Below are 24,544 nucleotides of genomic sequence, written 5' to 3'. Positions count from 1 at the left end.
AATTTGGAGGCCCCAGTGAAACCAACTTACTCTCTGGAGTGTCTGGAATTCCTTTGTGCTGGTTCAGGTGCTCTCCTGCTGACCTGTGATCTCTCTCCAGGCTCTGGACATCTCTTGCTGGCACTGGCATCAAACTGGTACAAGTGGGATGGATTGAGATTCTTCCTCCACCAGCAACTTTAGTTAAAATCCTTCTTTACCAGCTTGGCAAGCCTATGACCAAGATGCTCTTGCTGTTCCCTGCCAGATGGACTCATCAGACCCCAGTAGACCAGATCATACTCATAAACTACAGAGCAATCTGGTGGATAGCTGCTTATAAAAAACAGATGTTTGAATTCTTGTTATTATTCATTACCAGTGTCCATGCTGAATGATAATAAGATAGCATCAGAAAGATACCTTTTTCTTTCTTTTAATGAGAAAACATGAATAGTAAAATTCATTCTGTGTACCTTTGGGAATTTATATAGTGCTAAAAATGAAATTGGCAAGCCATCTGCGCTGTTGAATGTTATGGTAACCCAAATGTAGCAATATAAAGGCTGCTGTAAAAGTCATACTACCAGTGCCTCCATCATAACATTCTACTGCACTTACCCCATGGCCTGACAGTTTTATATTGAAAAATAGATTTACTATACTGTCAAATCATGGAATGGAGAAATGACAGAAACTTGATGTGGGAAACAGAGAATGGGGAAAAAAGAACCATGAATAGTAATTTTAGGATTCTAGAAAAAGACTAGATACAGGCTTGAAAGACTGAAATTAAAAGGAATGTTGTCTGGAATAAACCAACATTCATGATTAGATGTTATTTTTTTAACTGATTTAAATTACATGTAATTGTTTAAAAATTTGGAAATTCATGTCACCACTCTACCACAGTGATGATATGCCACACACTTCTTGCACTACATATATACCATAATTTCAATTAATATGGGCAAAAAACCCAGAAGCACAATTATTCAGAATTTAGATTCTATAAAGGAAGAACTAGTTGCTAAAAACTGCATATTTGTTGGCAGTAGTCAGTAGGAAGTTAAACAGTCTAAAGAAGATCTAGAATGTTGTAATTTTAAGTTAAGCGTAGCAATACAGATGCCCTTTATTTCCAGTACTTTTTTTAGAATGTCAAAGATGGAATTTGAGAGACTTCAAATAATTCTATCGTTCATCCTTCTCAGCTGTTTCCCTACAGTGATGATATTTAACAAAGCATTATTTCAAGAAATAAGACATTTTAGCTTTTTTATCACTTGCTTCACTCTCAGCTTCTGACCTTGCCAATCTGCTTCTTATTATGTTAGACCTTACATTAAGGAATAAAAGCAGAGAGATCAAACATTCTGAAATTTCAGACTTCATGAAACATGTGGTGCTTTATTCTCTGTGAAAAATAACAAACCTACCAATGAGACCTTAAAAAAACAACTTTTCAAAATAAACACTGTGGTGGTTTCTGCCGAGGGCACAGATTTTGACTCCAAAGAAGCATTAGTTATCTTAAGAAGAATAAAAATATTACCAATTTTGTCATAGTTCTTTGCATTATGATCACAACTAATGAAGTTTTATTGACTGTTAGTGGAAGTGGAATATGAGCTACATGAAAGAATATTGACTTTAGCATTAGTTTGTACTACGTTTAAAGTTTCATAAATATGTTAGAAATAAAATTATCTCATTCTCATCACAGTTGGGCATCTTTTGCACTGATTTTCAGCTTTAAATTTTCCTAACATTGCTTTCTGATCAAATTCTGTTGATCAGATCAATTCTCTGATCAATAGACACCCAATTTCCTCCAGGTGAGAGACAGAAAAAAAAATCCAAAACAAGACCTCCTAAAACCTCCTAAAAAACCCAAATAAACAGAAAAAAAAAAACCAAAGTGAAAGCTGTCAGCCAGATGGAACATTTGGATTTCTTATATACAGTATTTCTCATTAACAACCAACACAGTTATAGCAGACTAAACATGTCTTCTAAAGCAAATGTTAAATAAAATTCCTGCTAGTTAGCATCAATAGGCTTTGCTCACGTATGTTAGAGATCTCAGTCCTCCCATCTCTGCAGAATACAGAGAAATTTACCTTTTCTCTGTTTTCTAAGAAAGAATTTGCTTCTTAGTAAGAAATTGTTTGAAGAATTCAGTTTCTTATGCCTGTTCTCACATCTACACTTTCCTTTTACTTCAGTATCTATGAATATGGAAAAAATACATGGCTCAGTGGTGCTGTCATTTAAAATGGCTTGTGCATAACCATTGTTTATTTTGGTATGACCTGATCTTGTTCATAGTTAACTTTGCCTCCTTGGGTATGGCTGATAACGATCTATTCATAACAATTGCTTTGACTTTTATTCCTTGTGAGGCACAGAGAAAAGTATTGGCATTACATACATCACAGCATATGCCTCTCAATGCTGTGCAACAGCTGTCATTTTGAATGATCTTCTGAAACAGAAACGAGCTGGCCCAGGATCACTCACTGGATGCCATCTGTTGTTCACACCATAAGTACCAACTAGTAAGGTCCAAAACGCATGACTTCTCTTATCATTGCATTTGAAACTGCCATTAACATCTGAAGCCTTCTGTGTCCAGTCGTATGAATTGGCAAAAATAAACCACATGGGAGTAAGGATACAGAATGATTGAAGATGCTCACTCTTGTATTTGCAGGGTGCCCTGACATTGGAAGGAATGATGAATCTGACTCCATGTTCTTAGAAGGCTAATTTATTATTTTATGATACTATATTATATAAAAGAATAATAAACTATACTAAGCTATACTAAACTATACTAAAGAATACAGAAAAGATACAGACAGAAGGTTACTAATGAAAAGATACTAATGAAAACTCCTTACTCTTTCTCCAGAGTCTGACACAGCTTGAGCATGATTGGTCATTAAGTCAAAACAATTCACATGAAACCAATGAAACAACCAGCGGTTGGTAAACAATGTCCAAACACATTCCAAAGCAACAAGACACAGGAGAAGCAAATCAGATAATTATTTTTTTCATTTTTCTCAGAGGCTTCTCAGCTTCCCAGCAGAAGAATCCTGGGCAAAGAGATTTTTCCAGAAAATATGACAGGTCACCTCTGTCATTATTAAATGCTATAAATGAGTTTTTATAAGGTATCTCAGTAAAGATAAACCTCAGGTTATTAATCCCAGGTCAACAGAGAACTCAGCTTTCCTTGACTGCACTTCATAGATCTCTGTGTCTCTTTCATTTACACTACTTAAAATGTCTCTGTACATACTCATTCTTTGAGTCCTTTCTTTCCTTCAGCTGGCAGGGGAGAGAAAATGGATCTGTTGGGCAAACTGTAGTCTCTGTGCTTGAAAGTGGGTGATGAGCAGCTGTAAAGAAGCTGATAAAAAATTAACCCTGGAAACCCAGCATGGGAGGGATGGAAACTATACCCCCTCTCCTAATTAAAACTCTGATAAAATGAAAACATGCTTTAAATTACCACAGTACAAACAGGGAGATCAAAAACCCCCTTTCCTTTAAACAAATATTTAATATCACAGAGGGATAGCTAAAATATAAAACCAAGTGCAAAACAGCTCTCTGGATTTTCCCTCTTGATGATTCTGGCATACATCTGATCCTAGGTCTTTGGGGTAATATTACATTTCCTTATAAAATATTTATACAGCACAGTATCTTAACCTCCTAAATCTGTATAACAACCTGTCTAGCCTTAAAGGTAAGTACAAAAACTAATGTGAACAGCCATGATTTTATCTCTTACATCCGCTTTCCAAATGTGTTTGAACAAAATTTGTTTTCAAACTTTTCCCCTTATATTTTAAATATCATTGTCATGCATAGCAATGAATAGACCAAAGTGAAGAAGATTTTTTTGTGATTTAGCTCAAAGTGCCCGTGTGATGTCAAAAAGTATCTTCTCCTTCAGTGTCATTATTACTAAAACTAGCAATGCTTTTTGGAAAAAATGATGATGGTAGTGCTTTGAAGAGAGAATAAACACATGGTTCTTTCACAATGGAGCCTATAGTCTAGCCTGAGAGGAGTGTCCTTGTGGTCTAGGGGACAGAACACAGAGAGAAGATGGACATCCAAGCAAGCTCATCATATAAGTACATAAATACAAATTATGTTGCCCTTTCCTATTTCTAGGGAGCATATGGGGTTCTTTATTCCCTTTTTTCAGACAAAGCTGGGTTTGAAAGAGAAGTCTCTGCTAAAAACACACAGGTGAGAAGTGAGTTTTGAAGAATTAGAAAAAAGCAGAAATGTAGAAAAGAGGAGATAGTTGCAAAAATAAGACAGGTGGGATAGTATGTTGAGAAGTCCCTCGGAGGACAACAAAATTATCGGGGAAATATTGGACTGTAGGTTTAATATGAGATGGTGAAGTAGGTGAGATAATCGTGGAAGTATTCAGTGAAGAAGAACTTGTCCAGGAAGCTAGAGGAAAGACTCAATCTTGGAAACTGGAGTTGTGGGCTGTTGAGGTAAACCATCCAGCTGGAAGAGAGAGCACAGGAAGCATCCTCTCCCACAAACAGGGGGGCATCTCGACTATAAAACACTGGTGCAGCTGCTACTTCCATAGGCGTGGATCCCTCTGTACACAAATTATTTATCTACTAACTGCAGTTACCCCTCTAGCAGTAGGGGTTTCATCCACTCAGCACTGCAGTCCAGGAAGCCCTGGGCTGTCATTCATATTTAAGACAGTGACCCTGAGTAACCTGGGTAATCTGAGGTTTGTGCAGACACTGTGGTAACATCTACTGGAGTCGTACACCTACCTTGTATTTTCAGCACTTAATAAGTCAGCTGGGGGCTTTTGAATGATTTGTCACCTACTGACAAAGCTTAAGTCTTACTGCCACTGGCAACCCACCATTACTTTCAGCAACAAAAGGGATTCAGATTCTCAGTTTGCTGTTTTTAGGACGCCCTAAAAGAAAAGACATTTAAATATTAAATTCTATGGTTATTTCTGAAATAATCATACATCTTGCATAAGTAATTTAACTTCTTGAGGAGAAATACAGAGTAATAAAAGTATTTGGTCTCTATGAAAATTGTCATTGCTATTTTTTTTGGTATTTCTTACCTTATTTTCTTATCAAATTCTCTCTTTCCTCATGAAATGTAAAACTGCTGCGTAGTTTTTCTGTAAATGTATTACATTATCAACCACAGAGTCTCTTAAGGTGATTTAATTTTCACTCTACTTTTGATCACTGCATAGTTGGTATTAAAATATTCTGTGGACTTATTTGAAGAAAGGTGCTTTATAAATGCAAGATATCCATAAGGCATATTTGATTTTGCATTGTCTGCAGCGGTGGAACATTTTTCATTTCATTGTATTTGGAAGAACAACTACTATAAACCTTTGGGAGTCTTTCTTATTTCTTAAGAGTGTATTAGTATTTCTACCAACAGTACTGATGACTAAGACACATATATGTGTGTATATATATGCTTTTGTACAGGTAACAAGTTCTGGGTTTTCAAGGACACTACTCTCCAGCCTGGTTATCCTCATGATTTGATAACACTTGGAAGTGGAATTCCTTCCCACGGCATTGATTCAGCAATTTGGTGGGAAGATGTTGGAAAAACCTACTTCTTCAAAGGAGATAGGTTGGTACAGGATTTCTGCAAGGGAACAATTCAGGGGATACCAGCTAAACATGTTGACCTTTTCCTCTGTTTCTCAAAAGAATGGAATTTAACCCTCCTGCATAGATGGCTGTACTGTTTTCACATGTTTTATAACCTAAATTATATTTTTGTGAATATCTTGGAATGGGTATAAGTATATCCAGTAGAAAAGTTATGTTTTAGAAGTCAACAGGCTAGTCACAGCTGTGGCAAATTTAAACTTAAATATTTAAAGTGATTTGTTTATGTACACTCTTACATCTTTCTTTTTATCCCCATTTCTAAACCCCAGAACATAAGCAGGCAAGGCATGAACCAAAGCTTTTAAGGTCAGTGAAAATGACTTTGCTACTATTTGATAATGAGGTAAAAAAGGGAACTCAGTGCTAAACCTGGGAGCTAGAGAAGAATTTGAGCATTTTCTTGGAATTACTTCTAAATAAATGTCATAGGGACAGATATCTATGATTAATAATAATAACTAAAAAAAAACCAAAAAACAACACAACCCCCCCCCCCAAAAAAAAAAAGGACAGGCACATTAAAAAAACCCATGAAATTCAATGGTTTTTCCATTCCTGACATACTTGTACTAGTCACTTAATGTCTCTATTTACCTGTAAATAAAAAAAAAAATAAAGGTATATTTGTCTGCTTTATAGAGACATCAGGAGAATTCATTAATATTTGAAACACTGCGAGTTGTCTGAATGATGGATTTTACAGGTTTTCAGTATGGTACTCTGTTTGGTGATTGATGTATTGCTGTGCAAATTTTGTGTGCTCAGAGACAAATTATTCCTTATTAATAACGGTAATATTTCTATTAGTCTTATTAAAGCTGTGACTGCTTTTGTTACTGTGTGGTACTTCGTGTTCTCAGACACTAATAGTGTTCATGGATCACTTAAGAATCAATTTAATGCACATCAGAGAATATGTTTAGGACAGTATAGTTTGTAATTCTTTAGCACTACTGTAAAAATTACACTACAGAATGCTGCAACAAATTTTATGGTTAAAGCTCTTTTCTTATTAAAAAAAAAGATAGCTCTCCAATACTAATGGTGAAGTAGATAACTAAGTCAAATTTTTGTAATGTTTTAAAACAGGTATCATTTCAAGCAATCAATTTTCATAGTGAGTAGAAGATGCCTAAATAATTTGCTTTCTGTGGTTGAGTAGATCTTTTTTAAAAATTCAAATTCTTTTTCAGGTAATAATTATCCACCTCCACATACATATTGTAAAAAGATTTACAGTAGGAATATTTTGTGACTTTTACTTCCTTTAAGCTTTATTCAGCAATGTCCTTTTATAGTACCATGCATAGGCAGTTACTTATATTCAGGACTTTCCTAAAACATGATTGGTAATAACAGAAGACAAAAAGAACTAGCAGAGAAAACAGGTGCTGGTAGAAAAGTTGCTACTTAGAGCTAACAAGAACAATGAAACTCAGCAGGATATAAATGCAATAGAGTATGTTAGAAGAAGATTGAACCTGAACCTTGCAGAGATAATTGAACCATTATAGGATATTGGCCATATTGGCCATCAGTGGGAATAAACCCTTATAACAGTAAGTTTCTCAATGTACATTGCTTATGACATCAAATATTGGCTATAAAATAAAATTAATAATAAAAATGACCAAGCAAAAAAAAAAAAAAAAAAAGGAAAATCCCATTAACTAAACCAGTAAGAAGATTTAAAAGTTGAACCAGTAAACAGTCATATGTCTAAAGCAGCTCATGTATGGAACATTATTGTTGTAATTTGACGTTATCTATTTCAACATTCATGATAATTCTTCTAAAAAATTGCATGAAACACATAAAGGGGAAAAAAATTACTACAAAAAAATTAGTCCTTCTGTTACTCCTATCCTATGATAACTGAGTAATTTTGGAATAGAAAATAATAGGTTTGATGAATTCTTGACACATGTCCTTGTTTACGCCTCTATCTGGTCCAACCTTTTTATGCATTTTAGAGTTTAAATCAATGTCTTTTCTTCATAAAACTTAATAATTCAGTGGCTCAGGATATCATTAAGTAAATAGGCTTAGATATAGGACATAGTTCAGCAAATATTTTCCAAATTCCCTTTTTCTAAAGCTATGAAGATTTTTTAGATTTTTTTTCCCCTCTGTTATTTATCAGTCTTTGAGATACAGCAACAAGTTTACATAGGCTGTAGAGCTCAAACCGTCATTAGGGAGTTTGCTTGTGAGCATTTGGCATGCCAAATAGAATCAAGACTAGGCTTTTCCTTACCCTGTAGACATGTTCATTATTCCAGCACAGATTGTTGAGGTGGTGATGTGATCAGTCCTTCCCTAGTAGGGAAGGATCCCTAATCATTCTCATCAATGATGAAAATCCAGAAGTTTTGTGATTTCAGAGTGTGCACTATGTCCTCAAAGACTTTTAATGACAAAGTATGCTTTGAAAGTCATTTAAGCCTAGTGGGAAATCAGAGATTATTAAAAGAAGGAGCTCAAAAAGATGGAAAGATTGGAAGCGAAAAAGGAAAAGGAGAGAAATTATGGAAGCCGCAAACAGAGTTCTGGAATAGAGGGAGAGAAAAAGAAAATATATTTCTTTAAAAAAATGCAAACTAAAGACCAAGAAACTTAGAGTTTAAAGATGAGGAAGAACTGGTTTCAATAGTATTAAAGTTAGAGCTTTGTTTACTACTTCTACATGTTGTTTCTGCATATAAACTTTCAAAGATGTTACATATCCAAATAAAGAGCATTGTGTGTTGGCTGATAGCTGATGTATATGTGACTAGATTAAGAATTGAGGCTATAAAAAAATTTAAGCATAAGAAAGAAAAAATAAATACAAATGTCTTTTTAATCTAACTTGCCAATGCTTAACCTACTTGAAATCTGCTATATTTTAATTTCATTGAAAATTTAAAGCCACCAAAATGCCCTACAGGGAGAAATACTGTGGAGTTTAGACCACTATACTTTTCTAAAAAGATCAAAATTTGAATCAATTAGAGTGCCTAAGTACCTTCACAGTGACAAAATATCATCCATATAACAGTTTTTTAATATATAGTGATCATAACAAGGATTTCTAAAAACTGAAGTCAAATGAATTCAAATGAGAAAGAGGGTCAAGTTTTTAGCAGTAACCAGATTATCAATGATAGTGATAAAACTATGTTCTAAATCAATGGAGTAAATCAAAATATGAAATGACCCACCAAAATATTGGGATATGCAGAGGATATTAGAGATGCTGTACTTTTAGAGCCAACTTATAAGATATGCATAGCAATTTGATCAGCAGTAAAAGGAAAAAGAAATTACCAATATCATCTCTAAGTGTAAATAAATCAGAAGTGTAAATACTTCTCAGATGTTCAGGATTACTAGAATTGCATGCTGAAGCTTTTTAAGTTTGAGAAAGGCTGGCTGGCAAAAAGGCACACAAACAGGTTGAATTTTATAATACACTGTGTCTATTTTAGGGATATTGAAATATAATTAAAATCTACTGTAATGCATATATATGAAGAGTTAAATTAAGATTGCTGGCAGTATTTTAATCTGAATCTACTGTCACTTGCATTATTACAATATTACGAAAAGCATTAATATACATTGGTTTTTGCATGTGTTGCATTTCTTTGTGTCACTGTGCAAAAGCCCTAGGCATTAGAATTGTGGTGATTTTAACTAAGCTGCATGCTGGTTTAGTTGTTGAAGTGCAAAAATATTTTATCTTCTATCTATTTACATGAAACAGTAAGTAGATTTATTTGTAATGTATGTTCAAAGAGAAGAAATCTAGTATTTCCACTTGTGGTTAATGAATGTAGCACATGTTAGAGAGGGTAAATGTAAAGTTACTCATCTACTATCTTACAAATGTACTTTTTTTTTTGTTTCTTTAAAAAATATTTCAGGTACTGGAGGTACAGTGAAGAAATGAGATCCATGGATCCTGGTTATCCCAAACCAATCACAATTTGGAAAGGTATCCCAGAATCTCCTCAGGGAGCCTTTGTCCACAAAGAAAATGGTATGCAAACACATTCTTGTTTTAATGATTTATTTACACCCTTTTATGTAAGATAGAGTAGTACAGGGATGATTGACTATTCAGGTTAAGCAGTGAAGGAATTCCAGGTATCTGAACAAAGTATTTCCTGCTATAGAACTGGCTTTAGTGAAAATGCTCTTTTAACTGTTTAACCTAGGGATGAAAACACTTTCAAATTCAGTATTATAAACCTTAATTTCCATTCTTTTTTCTTCTGTCTTAATTAATTTTGGTTTTGTTTTCTGCTGGATTATAGTACCTCTTAAATCAAGCTTCATAAATACAGTAAATCGCTCTTGAATTTTCAAGGTGCTGGCTTTTTAAACAGCTTAGAAGGTATTGCTTTCATTCTCAAAAGCTAGCAAGGGAAGCAAAATCTTTATCTAAGCAGAAATATCCCAATGAATTTATGTAAGTCGAAGACATCATAAGTCCATCATGTACAAAAGCAGATAACAGGGATTTTAGTATGATGTATTATTATCTTTGTCAAGATGCATCATCACATACCTAGAGCCTGGAATCTCACCTGGACACACCAGAAAACAAATTAAAGTAGCCAAAATCTCCTCCATCTTAGGAGAATTCAGTGCTACCCAGGGGATGGTGGCCAGCTGCCAACAGAGCCCTCAGTTGCAGAGAGGTTTTAGATCCTTTTGACAGGAATTAAAATAAGCATTTATTTTATCCTGTCATTGTTTGACAATTTTTATATGGCATATATGATTTATTTATTAGTAGGTTCTGAATTTATTGTGTTTGCCTCATAAGACAGGACATATATCTATTGCCATAATACTTTCATTTCCTTTTAATAAGAAAATAAAAAGATTGCTTTCCTTTTATAAAACATTTTAATCTCCTATTTCAACCTCTAACTTGGTTAAGTAATTTACCATGGAAATGTTTGGGGTTTTTTTCAAAAATATGTTTAATTGCTTCCTTGCTTTGTGTCTGCTGTACCCAGAAGAAGAAATCTTGTCAGTATTTTTGCCTTTTTGCTAGACTGGATTTTTTGTGTTGCTTTTGACTGGAAAGTAGGTCATTCAAGATGATATTCTGCATACATTACACTCAATAATTAACTGTTTTGAAGTATATATATATGTGGAAATAGTCTCAAAGGTTATAGAAATATATATACATGTATGTATATATATATATCTATGTATCTATCATCTATCTATATCTGTGCATAAATATACATATATACACATATTTGTGTATACAAATATATTTATATATATATAAATATATATATTTTGTACTGAGCTCAGGTACATGTGCCTCCCATTAAGAACAAAAATTATCTTACTCTAAAACCCAGACCAGTGAGTTTGAAAGAACTGCAGAAGCAGAGCAACTATTCCTAAAGCTTGAAAAACTTTTGATCATATAAAAGGCTCTTCTCTTTCCAACCCCAGTAGTTTTGATAGTCTGCTGGACTCTTTGGATGAGAAGATTAGTAAAACATGACATGAGGTTGCAGAGGAGGTGAAAGGAAAGAGGGAATTCTTGAGCATTTCAGAAATGCTATAAGGGCTCCAGGGTAGAAAAAGGGACTGAACATGACACCATAAATTTCCTGAGAAGACCACTGAGACATTTTCCCTGAAATCATGAAAATAACATCTTAAGAAACAGTTCACAACTTTGCTGTTGTTTGTATGAAGAGAGAAAGAAACAAAAGCAGATGAAAATAAAAAGAAATGCCACAGGTCAGTTGGAAAGAAGTTGATTCCATTTTGCCTGAAACTGCTTTTATTTCTCTGGACAGAAGCAGAGTTGATAAAGAACTTTCACTATAAGCTTTCATAAGGAAACATCTGAAAGCATGTCTTTCAGAGAATTAATTTTATTTTAAAGAATTTTTTTTCCTTCTTTTACCTGTTTGTTGTGCAAACTATGCAAATGAGCACCTACAATAACTCTGTTCATGCAGGTGTTTCCTTCAGTAATGGCAAAAATTATTGGTAGTTGTGCATTAAGAGTTTTAGAAAGGATGAGAAAAACCAATTTCTTACTCTAGTCAGTGTCCCGAGTCAGTATCCTAAAAGCTAATTAAGTTACTGGTACAGGTAACACCTTTGAAATTTGCCCTGATACTTCCCATTTTGTGATTTGTTTTCTAACACTGTGGTGGAAACTCTTAGAAGGGGGTGGAAAAGAAATTTCCTTTCTTTTGATACACGGAATCTAAGATCACACAAAGTTCTCCAAACTGGAGAAATCTTTCTTTGTACCTTGAGAGCAACACAGAAAATTTAACTTTCCAGCTAGAAATTCTGCTGAAATGGATGATGGGGCAATTTTTAGGTAGAAGAAAGAGAAAGGTTGTCTGCTTTATTAGTCCACTGGCCTTTTTTGCCTTATACCTACTACATAAGTACATTTGAGGTAGCAGTGACTGCTAAGCCCTTCAGTGCTGTTTGTGTCAGGTATGGCACTCACTGCTCAGCTCAGTGAGTAGTACCTAGGAAATTGTAAGGAACAGCTCTCAAATCAGGTTTAACACATCTAGCAGATTAGATGAAATCACTTTCAACAATTGTATGGAGTCATTTGCTCTGTCAGGAGAAGCAGTAAAACTTCTCAGTCTCTTAGAATTGTCCTTCTCTGCTGGTAGTTTCCACCTTTCAGCTGTAACTGATTATTATCCTGGTTCCTACCTCAGCAAAAATGGCAGAAAAGTTTAAACTTTAAAATTTCTATAAAAGTATATTGATGACATGAGTTCATATGACCATGAATAATTGCTACTTTCTTCCCCAGGCTTCACATATTTCTACAAAGGAAAAGAGTACTGGAAATTCAATAACCAGATGCTCAGGGTGGAACCTGGCTATCCCAGATCCATCCTCAAGGATTTTATGGGTTGTGATGGACCAACAGACCGAGATAAAGACCGACACAGCCCTCAAGATGATGTTGACATTGTCATCAAACTGGACAACACAGCCAGCACTGTGAAAGCCATAGCCATCGTCATTCCTTGCATCCTGGCCTTGTGCCTCCTTGTCTTGGTTTACACTGTGTTCCAGTTCAAAAGGAAAGGAACACCCCGCCACATACTGTACTGCAAACGCTCTATGCAAGAGTGGGTGTGATGTAGGGTTTTGTTATTTTCTCTTTCCCTCCCAGGAGTTTGTGGTAACTTGAGATTCAACACAAGAGCTGTTATGCAGTTTCCTAGCTAGGAGCGGGCATCTGTCAGTCTGAAACAAAGCTGATCTTTAAAACCCAGGGGGTTGCCTGTCCTGCGCATGAGTGGCGATTCGCTCAGCTGGGAAGCTTCCATGATACACAGTATCTGCTGTTTCTTCAGTCCTTTGTCTTTCTTTGTCATTCAATTCTAGGCCTTCCCTCTGCACGCTCAATGCCCTATAAACGATCAGGATTAACTAACAAAGAGGAATAAAAATATCTCCAATGTTTCTACATTTTTCCCTTAAGGCCTGTTCCCCTTCGAAGAATTTTTTGCTGAAAGTAAATTTTTTTAGAGAAACACAACAACCAACAATGGAACTTTCAGGAAAGTGAGAAGACCCAAAACAGCTTTGTCTCCAAAGAGGATTGCTTTCTGTCTGCTACGGATAAAGTCCTATACTCCTACTTCCAGTTTTGTCAGGTGGGAGACTCGGATGACACGCAGGACTTCAGACTGTTTGGACAGCCATTTTCCAACAAACAAGGGGCCAAAATATCTGCAATATAGTAACAGCCTTAATACATTCATTTTGTGTTTTTTACAGCTGCTCTGGGCTATGTCCTCAATGTTTTAAACTCATATTCAATACTATATTCAAGCAGAACCTTTTTATTGGTTGGTTTGATTTCTGGTTGGTTTTCCTACATTATCTTTCCCAAGCTGTACCAAGCCAACTACCCCAGGCCTTTTATAGGTCTGTCAGGAGCACTCATTCCAAAGAATGGTAAAAAGCAGTGTGTCTCTGAAGTGGATTTCAATGAACTAAAACAACAGACGTGCTATTAAGAGACTTGACACTGGTATTATATCGGTGGTGTAACCCTTTGAGAACTATTGCATCCAGTTTTCAGAGTCTGGTGGATGTTAATCTTGGTCATCATTAAATTATAGAATTGTGTTTGGGTAATACAGGTTTCAAAAGAAAATCAGATTTCTTGTGACTACATTTTAAATTATTTGCATTATTGATAAAAAAGCATTTGTAACATGAATAGAAAACAAAATATATTTACCAGCTACTTTCTTGTTAAACGAACCAAACATATTTTAATAATTTCTACCACTTACCAAGAATTTTTCTGAGCTGTCAACAATTTTATAGCTTAGCCTCTTATCTTAAACATCTTGGATTTCTCTCTTGAAACTGTGTTGCGTGACAATTCTATTTGCCTCTGCAGAGGCAGAGTTACAGTTTTAAAAGAAAGCTAAGAAGATGACTCTGATAGTGCATGAGTATCCTATGGTGTGTTTACCCCTTTGCATGTTCATAATAGTTCTCAAAGGGTTAAAATTTCTGGCCTTCAGTCGAACATGGTATGAACTGACAGAGCCAAGGAACCACCAAAACATTTTGTCATTCTGTGTAATTTGTGCTAACAGCAGTATTGTCATTTTCATGTGACCTGCAGAGCAGGTTTGTATCAATAATTTTTTCCTAGAGAAAAGTCAGCAACTGACAGACCTCTTTATTGATTTTAGGAGCTGCTTCTTGCAGTGATAGGCTTTACAGTCACTGGGCTGTGAACTTATTAAAGATGGTCAGAATGATGCACCCCAAAAGTCAGACACCTGGTTTTTTATGAAAGCCAGGTTTTGAGGGGAGTAGCTTTTGCAACAATGAACAGCTTGCCTTGAACTTGATTATTGACCTGTTGACTGTCATTACCAAGTTAAACATTGTCTTCTGTGAACAGCTTCACTGTCTGAATTTCCTTAAAGTGTACTGTCCTATGTCTTTGACCTTTAACTTGCAAACTGGCACAAACTGAAGGGAATCTGGTGTTGCAAATGAACTTAGATGAGTTTTATATCTTGAAAGGCCTGATAAACATGATCCAAAATTTGAGGAAAAAAATTGAAGTGTTTTAGTAGGAGAGAAATGACATAGACTAAAATATTTATGATAGGTCTGTAGAAGGGTATTTTGCTATGTATACATGCACACTCTAAAAATGAATTACAGCAGAAGTTGATTTTTATTTAACTTGAATACAATTTTCAGTATAAAATTATTATTTCTACAAATATCTAGTTATTAATGAAAAGGTTATAGGAAAGTATTAAAATACTTGAATGGCCAGTATGGGCTTTTACATGAAATGAGACTTTTATACTACATTCAACCAATTTCTTACTGGTTTCTTAATCCACATAACTGGATCACTTTTTAGAGAGTGTAGGTATATATGCATATATATTATGATTATTATTGTTTTGGTAATGGATAGCTTGACTGCCTTGAATTTATATTTATATTGAGCATAGCATGAAAAATAGTATGCCTTTTTTTCAATTACATGATTTTATATTGATTTGAGAACTTATGAACATATGTGGCATGCTATAAAGCATTGCAAACTTATTTCTTAGAGCATAAACAGATATACATATGTATGGATAACAAAAATGAAGATTAGAAAAAAGATATAGTTTTACAACAAATATGCAATGCAGATGGCATTTTGGAGATGTTTTGTAGAAGTACAGCATACTGTAGGTTAGAAGCTCACCAGTATCAGCCCATAGCATTATTTAGTAAATCCAAGTCAGTTGTTGCTGAAAATATAGACTTATTGACAATTTAGTTGCACAGGATTTTTGCTGCAGATCAGCTCATTTGGTGAATTTGATATTCTGTGTTGTTTGTCATATGTATTAAGATGTGTGTTTGTATACTTACAAAAGCACACAAACACACACATACATAGACATGCATATTTTAATTCATTGAGAAATTTTTATTGTCAACAAACTACTTAACTTATATTCTGCTATAGACAGAACAAAATTATTGGTTTTGCTGTTCCAAATTTTTTCCCTTGGATAGTTGGAGGAAAATAATAAGAGAACTACTTAATCTGTATTTGCTTTCCCTCTACAGTAGGGGATTATTTTTTTTTTCAGTCAGAACAGCATCTCATCAGGTTTTTTTATTCACTTGAAAATTTCATTTCAGTTTTGAAATATCTTTCATGGCAGCTTTAACTTTTTCTGCAACCATTTCCCTGACAGTAATGAAGTGCTGAGCATGTTGACTGTTGTTCTTTGATAAGGTAACAAAAATATTTGTGTTTGGAGAATTTAACTGTAATTATGCAGGAAGGTAAGTGTGATAATTCTAGTGCTTGGTATATTGTACATGGTAGTTACATGAATACATGATAAGTTGATTGTTTAATCTATTTTCTTTTACTTAAAAGTGCATATGTGCTATATACAGAGAGAGGGACAAAAAAAATTATATTGGCATGTTTATGTCATGCAAAGCAAGATTGTGTCAACATTTCTGTTACATTCTCATGTTTTCAGTAGGTTGCAACGCAGTCATAAAGGTTTGCTTTAAGTAAAAGATGTAGGAGCATTTGTGTTCACTGTAATTTCCAAATACATATTGGCTAGTTTCAAATTACAGAATTTCAGAGTAAATTAGTGATGTTGCCTGGTCTAATTTTGAACTCAAATTAGTAAAAGTTCTAAGACAATTTTTGGTTTTTTGAATAGTTGTTTCTCTACAAGGGCCTATAACAATTTTAATTAAGTAAAAGCAAACTGAAAATATTTTCAGGTCTGCAATCTGGGTTCCTGCTCATGTGCCGTGACTTTTTTAATAAACATTTCCATATTGCTATTGTCATGATCTGTATTTTGGAACAATACAAAACTGAATAGTGTTGTGTTAATCAGCTCCAGTCTATCAAGCTGACTGCACAAGGTCATGTATCTTCAGAGTACTATGGTCCGTACGATAGTACGCAGAGGGCCAGAGCAGATTATAGTGGTGTTTCCTTTGGCCTTTCAATATCTAAACCTATGAAAAGGTTATTGACTGTAGAAAAAAAATAATTTTTATCAAAAAAAAATTAAAAATATGTAACTGTATATTTACTGGATAGGCTGGGATGGAGAGACTCAAATGGCTCCAAAGGAGCCTTTTCAAGTCTCCTGAATAAATGTAATACATATTTTATATATTCCTATGAACTTTTGTTCTTTTTCTTCTTTCAAAGTGGGAAAAGGGAGGGGATAATTAAAGAAAAAGATTTTTTAAGGCTAATTTTTTGAATTAAAATAACATAAGCTAATAGATCCAAACATAAGGGGCAGACTTACACTTTTTCCTAGAAGCATACTTCACATCCCCAGTTGCTTGATCAAGACTCCTGTGCCATTAGGACTGTGGGTTAAGAACGGAGTGTAAGGCTTAATGTTTGAATTTTGAACTTTTATGGGGGTTCTTACTTTACAATCTAAATGTCAGTTAAATGTAGCTTTTGGTACCAAATTATGTAGAATCTAATTCTAGCTTGTTGGTTAGAAAAAAGTGCATAGTCTAGGAAGTTGGTCTGCCTATTAGCAATGGAAGTACTACATTCCATTTTTTTTTTTTTTTGTGTTTGTACCTTTGTTAGGACAAATCTTAAAACACACACATAGTAAACTGAACAGTGAATGTTCCAGGCACTGGGTTTTTAACGAAGTAGAAATGCAAGCTAACACACCATTAGCAGCCTACTTTGGAAAGAACATGAGATGACTGGGTGGAGGAGCAAGGTATGACTGCAGGGGCTTGCCCTGTCCTGGCTCCCATATTTCCTTACAACATAGCTTAAGTTTCACCACCTATTGCAGAGCTGAAGGAAGCCATGCACTGTAGCAGTGGGAGATGTGAAGCAGCCATTACAGAACAGTACCTCCTGGTTTGCCTTTTGCTGTTGTCAAGACTGTCTCTGGACACCTGTTTCCAGAAGTATAAATAGATGACTGCAGGTGTATGAGCTATAAGGGAAATCATTACTCTCAGCTGAGGAAACAAATGTCAGTGGCCACTTTGGTGTCCAGCTATGCTGTAAGGAACAGATAACCTGTTATTGAATACAATGGTATACTTGTGATACTCCAGCACTGTAATGTTAGGCATACTTCCTTAGCTCCCACTACACAGACTGCAGACGAACAGAGTGGTTCTCATGAGACCATTTAAACATATGTCAGTTACAAAATTGGGTGTAAATGAACCATGTGCTCATAAAATTAATCTCTGATATATGCATGTAATTAAATGGATTGTCTGCCACTAGTGTCATGAAAAATATATTATGTGTGAGTCAAATCTGTCTAACCCATTCTTGTGGTTTGCCATCTGAGATGTTAGAGGCTGATGGAGAAAGACATTGTCATCAGTGCCATCAATGCTGAAAATATCTGGTAAACATCAAAAGCATACCATCACTTGTTGCAAACTGGCTCCATTTGAGGCCTGATCTAAGGTAGCCTCTAATATTAGGCAGCATAGATTTTTTTTATGATATGGAATTATTTGATATATGTATGTATATAAGTAGGAATTCCTAATAATAATCAGAAGATCATATTTTGAGGGATCATCAGTGTGTGAGCACAGCAAGCATCTGTTCCTCAAATCAAAATGTATTTCAAGGAAGGATGTAGACAGCATTGAATGCATGCATTATAAACAGGTCTTCTTTCCCAGTATACAAACGTTTTAGCATATAATCTAAAAATTATGGTCAGTTAATTAACGTTTGGAATTGCAGCTGCCCATTTTGTCTTCAATAGATGTCATTCTTTGAGTGGTGTCCATAAAGCATGTTGGCTTTGCAGAGATGTCCTTAAGTATTGCTCTGGTCTACCAACAGAATAGATGAAATAAATTTTAGATGCAGAGAAGATGTAAATGAAGAAAGGCTGATGTAAACTAACATGCTAGACAATTTTCTGTACTTGGATGTGTATGCAGCATAGTGCTACTTGCTGTCACAGTAATACTTCACAAACAATAATCATTACACATGCCAGCCACTTATGATGGCATGTAGCTTTGCAGTCATACAGCTTAGTTTCTTCTGCTTCTATAGAGTACCATTGTCCACTGATTATTATTAGTATTATACCCACTACATATACCAAGGTTTTCTGTTTAATAGTAATTTCTACCATATGAAATTGAATCATGTCCTTTTTATAACTACAGCCTTAATCTTCTTGGAGAGGCATATCTTAATTCATAGCCTTTCATGACTTTTTTTTTTTTCCCTTTCATTCTTGCAGTAAAATATATACTGAATATTGTCTCCATCCTTAGGAATAATCCTGTTCATTCTGTGTCATGAATGTGTCTTGGATAACCCATTTACTAATCCATCATTCCAGCCACTGGCTTTCTGGGAACTGGGATTAGTAACAGAATGCTGACATAAAATAACTTCCTTAAGTACCTGCTTAGTCCTTAACAATATGACAATGGAGTTTGAAGAGTTTTTAGTGAAGTATTGTGTTACTTACATACTGGCAACAGAACAGCATAACTGCCAATCAGTGAATGTCCACTTGCACGGTTCTGTGATGAGTTCTAAAATAAGGTTTCTAATTCATATTTCCATCCTGATGTATTGGTATTTAACACCCAGTTTACATACACATTCATAGCTTACATGGCTGGGCATAAATTCATCTGCCCTGTTGAAGCCAAAAGTACTTAGTGTCAGCAGGTAATTGTGTTAATAGAGTATAAAAAATTTATTCCCATACTATCATTTTGCAACCTTAAAGAAGAGAAAATAGGTTTTACTATAGTATCACTTTTTCCATCACTTTCCAAAATGATGGTTTCTAACACTCTTTGTCAGTGTTTAAAATTAGATTATATTAAATAGATCTCAAAAGTAATGGTTTATAACTGATAACTGTGCAAGTAGATGCACAGCCTCATATTTGGGCATACAGTGATTCTAAAGAGAGAAGAACATACTGTTTATGCTTTGCTTGGCTATTGACACAAAATAGCCAGTGCTCACACACTGGTCACCTTCATATCTTATGGGAATGCTGTGTTGAAGTCAACTCCGAGCAGTTTGTCTTGGATTTAAGCAGCTTGGATTTAAATAGAAATATGTAGTTTAGGAAATTATACATGTGATGGCATGCATTGAGAAGACATCATCAGCAACATACAGCACTGTTTTAAATGACCATGACAACTACAATTCATACCTGCAAGGCATAGCTGCAGCTTATAGGTACATGGTTGTGTTTTACCTCATATGATAATGTGCTATGAATTCTGGCCATGCATTACCAGGCAGATGAAAACAATCAAAAAGACCTTTCAGAACAGCCATTGTCAATACTCACAACTTACAGAAATAACTGACATTGTTAGTCCAACAAAATTTAACCTTAAAAAGGAATCCAGCATTGAAGGAATGTGTGATGATGAAAATACTCTATTCCCAGCTCTTACTCTACATAATCAAATAGTTAAAGCATTCTAAAGTATATATATATGTATGTATATGTATATGTATATGTATATGTATATGTATATGTATATGTATATGTATATGTATATGTATATGTATATGTATATGTATATACACACACACATAATGTCTCTTTACTGTGTGTCCAAAAGATATGGATATCACTTGTCAAATCACAGTATTGTCTTACTGTGTCTGGTTGAAAATCATTCTACAGGATAGATTAAGGTTCATGATCCTCCCTTTTCACCATCTAACACACGCCTTTTCACCATCTAACACCTTCAGAGGAATGTGTACTGATAGCAGTGCTGGGATCACAGTGTTGACAAATACAGTTTTAAAGTAACACCCTGTTAAAGTCTTTCTCAGAGGAAACTTAAACTAGTCATGAACTTTCTTACCACAACTTCTAGGACCCACAGGAAAGCCAACTAGGTCCTTTGGTCAAAGCCTACAGACAGACACAAGAAAAGTAGCATAAGAACAATTCCATTTTTGATTATCAAAAGAAAATAGGAAAAAGAATGAAAACATTTTGACTTATAAGTGCAAGTACAACACCAATTTATCAAAAGAGATGGAAACAAGAATCACTAATACCACTAAAATTTCATGTAATCAACAGTAAAAGAGATATTACCAAGAACTTGTTGATAGCTTGGAAAGTATTATTGGCCTCCAACAACAAAGATATGTGTTAGGCTTTAGAAAGTCCACTGAATTCTGTATTTGGAGTCATAACCCACCAGATAGCAGTCAGTCAAAAATCTCCTCAATATAGTTGCTCTAAACCTGACTGCAAATATATATAGTAATATAGAGCACATTATTTATCTTACAATCAAAATCTTTTGAGATAGATTTAGCCAAACTAATATTAACCTGAATCTCTGTGCAAAAACTGGTCACAGTGAAATGTCCTTCTGTTTGTTCTCAAAAATTAGATGATTTGGAGAACTCCACTGGATAAATTACTGAAGGACAAGGAAGTCTTTAACCTCTACTAGTCTATATTACAGCCATGTATCTTTATTTCCGTGATAGTCCTGAAGCATTTGATATGACAGAAATACTTTTATGGCCATTGGATGGATCATCTGTTTCTATTTCTACATGTAAATTGATAAATACAGTCAAACTTCTGATTCCACTCCATACCCTTTTCTCACTGCACCTTGACATGTTTCCTTAGTAATTAAGGCAATATTTAATTTTATATTTTCTTGGTAGGCAAGTGAGAAATGATCTGTTCATTATACAAAAAGCAAAAACAATTTTGTTGTCTATCTCATTTAAGCATGTACAACATTTTACACTTTGTCTCTAGGAATTGCAGGTTTTTGTGTCTACAATGAAGACATGTTGTAGACACAAAAAAATCTTCTTCTCAAATCTCCTGCAAATATTTGAGGAACTTGATGTATATCTTTCCCTGAATCTTGTTCATTGTCCAGTACTACAACACTGAGCTCTAATTTACAGCAGATTATTGAAGCCTTTGCCTTCCACTGACATTGCCATCCTTTAGTCTTTTATGAAAAAGGCATGGTGCAGCCAGGGCTGATCATCATGGATTCTTTATTTGCATCTTGGAACTACTTGACTTATCAAATGTACGATAGTGTAACAGCAGAGACCTACCTTTTGTTGCCATTTTTACCAGACATTGCATACTATTTGTATGTATGGCTTATGACATCTCTGAAAAGTGAGCAGACTAGAAAACTGCATTTCAACAGTGTTCTTTTCAGTGGTTCCAGTTCTCATCTTTAACCTGTTCTCTTTCTCCTTTGCATTCTGGTGCCTATAATCTGTGTCATGGATATTCAGACAAGGATTTTATGGCTGGAGTCCTTCCTCTAATATGAGGCAGTTCATACACATACATCAATTATATCAATTACCATACTGCTGTAGCATAATAGGCTAGCACTGTTGCTTTGCTATTATGCACTGTTTTCCAGTTGATCCTAATTTTTTGGTATCACATATAAAAAACCCTCTGTCATCTGCTACTGAAGTCTTAATTCATTGCCCAGTTCAGACACAGCTCGCAGAGAAAGGTTGTTTGACTTCTGACGTTTGCTTTATGTTATTGGTGTTCCTATATGATCAGAAACTGTTTGAGGGATGCAGAGTCTTCTCCTTGCCAGTCCTGTGGTAGTATTGTTAGCAGTTAAAGCGTGTACAGCTAGTTTTGTCAGTCTGTAGTCAACTAGACTTTGATATGGATATATACAAGAAGGGTACATCGTTTTCCAAGCTTCATACACATCCTCGTTTCTCTTTATTTATAACGTGCACTGTACATTCTCTCCAGGTGCTGTATTCTTGAATCTATCAGAACTTGATTTCTCCTCAGTTCTGCTTGTTGAGTGTTATTTTAGCAGCTGATTCCATTTTCTATTGTTGACATTCCTTCATCCCTGTAATTCCAACAGAAATTGTTCTGGTTCCAATATGTTAGCTAGAAGCTACTAAAATTCTGGTTCTGCCCACCCAGTGATTTGTTTATTTATCCTCCATGTCTGAGAAAGAGGAAATCAACCTTTCATGCAGAGACAAGGGTGTTTGTGCAGTTGATAGGATAGCTCTGAAAGTGGTTTTATGCATAACATGGCCCTAAAACTCATATTGTTAAACATAAATCTTCAAGCTATTTAGCTTCAACAACACAACAGTTGTTCATTTTTCAAAGCCTGACAAATAAGTCAGAATATGGATGTGATGATTTCTCTTGTGTGAAACAAATTTCTCATTTTTATTCCCTTTTCTCTGCATAGCTCCATATTCATTTCATGCCCATGTTCCGCTTATTAGGATGTGTGTTAGTATCAAAATAACTGGAGCATTTATTTGCTTTCTGCAACTGAATTTAATTTTATTATTGTTATTTTATTTTATTTTATTGGCTCACACAGCATTCTATACAGTAACCTTTTTATAACTGACATATGTTATTCCTTCAGGTAGCTTCTACTGACAAACACAAAGCTTGTTTGTGTGCAAATGCAAGGCTGACTAAATGGTGCTAAAGTGTATTATGACTGTCAGATATAATCAGGCAAAATTTTGTGGTGCTTAGACTGATTTTTTTCATTGATTTTATTGATCAATGCATTGAACAGTGTTTTATTATACACAAGTAGTCTTTTGTTAGTAAATCAAGACCTCATAGTGCATTGTTAAACTAAATGGGTTAATTAATCTCTGTAACAGCTCACCAAGCTAATCTCTTTAACTCCTTATACTGTTGTGTCATTAAAGGTCAAGGGGTCATGATAATAATCTCATTGCTGTAGACCATTAACATGACTGAACATTTTCAACAAATACTTATGTTTACAATGCTATAACCCTTTGACTGCTGCGGCAACCTTTAACCATGGAACGTCACACGCTAGAATCATCATTGTGGTTCTTGCCATGGCAATCAAAGAGTTAAGGGCTGTGCAGTGATTTGTTTTATATTTATTAATTTATATTTATTTTTTGTTTTCATTTGAGAAGGGGGGAATTGGGGTGGGGCAGTTCTTGTCTGCTGTAAGTGTCTTAACCAAGGGAAGGGTTAAAATGGCTTTTTATACTATTGCATCTTATGTACTTACCATCGTTTCATTGTGTTGTAATTAAAAAAAAAATCTGTCAATAAATAAGAGAACAGCAAAAAATTTTCACAAAGGCATTGTGGTTTAATTGGTATATATTGCAGTAAGATTTATAGTTACAGTTCCTTAGATATTGTATAGCATAAGAGCCAAATTTAGCCTCAAAACAGGAATGCCTATATATAATAACAGATAATGACAATTTATAGATATATAACACCCAATTCTGGATGTATCTGTCCATGAGCAAGGTGAAGGAAACATTATTTTTCCACTCAAGACAGAGTAGGAAAAACTAATTTGTATTGGAAAAGAGGTGGAGTAAGTGACACTGGACTTACTTCTGTAATGTCTGAGAGATTGCTGTCACAGCCACAACAAAAAATGATGAACAGGTGGTTGAATTCCCTCCTTTGTTATATGTAACAAAACCATGACAAATTTAATGTAAAAAACAATTGAGTCTAATGATTCAAATTAGAAAAAATAGGCAAAGAGTAAACACAACAACAACAAAAAATTCTTGAAATCAAACTACAATAGAAGACCAGAAGACTAAGAGCAAAGGAAAGTTTTGTAAAAACTAGGTCAGTTTTACAAAGATCTGTGTTTCTCCCATGTCAACAACCATGTAATTCTTCTTAGGCTATAAAGCATTATAAGTTTTCTACACCCATATGTACGTGTGGGCATAG

General features: G+C 34.8%; 1 protein-coding gene across 4 annotated transcripts in view; it reads left to right on the top strand.

The window, feature by feature from the left end:
* Positions 1-23,912, top strand: part of MMP16 (matrix metallopeptidase 16) — a 172,131-nt gene extending 148,219 nt beyond the window's left edge. For all 4 annotated transcript variants that reach the window (XM_064390962.1, XM_064390938.1, XM_064390954.1 and 1 more), the window contains 3 exons: positions 5,511-5,661; positions 9,614-9,729; positions 12,523-23,912. In XM_064390962.1, the coding sequence (XP_064247032.1) occupies positions 5,511-5,661; positions 9,614-9,729; positions 12,523-12,857 (602 nt within the window). In that variant the 3' untranslated portion in view covers positions 12,858-23,912. The remainder of the gene's footprint in view (positions 1-5,510; positions 5,662-9,613; positions 9,730-12,522) is intronic.
* Positions 23,913-24,544: the final 632 nt, after the last annotated feature.

The sequence above is a fragment of the Passer domesticus genome, chromosome 1 (genome assembly GCF_036417665.1).
Source record: "Passer domesticus isolate bPasDom1 chromosome 1, bPasDom1.hap1, whole genome shotgun sequence".
NCBI lineage: Eukaryota > Metazoa > Chordata > Aves > Passeriformes > Passeridae > Passer > Passer domesticus.
The sequence above is the reverse complement of the archived record's forward strand: the minus strand, read 5'-3'. Positions and strand labels throughout refer to the sequence as shown.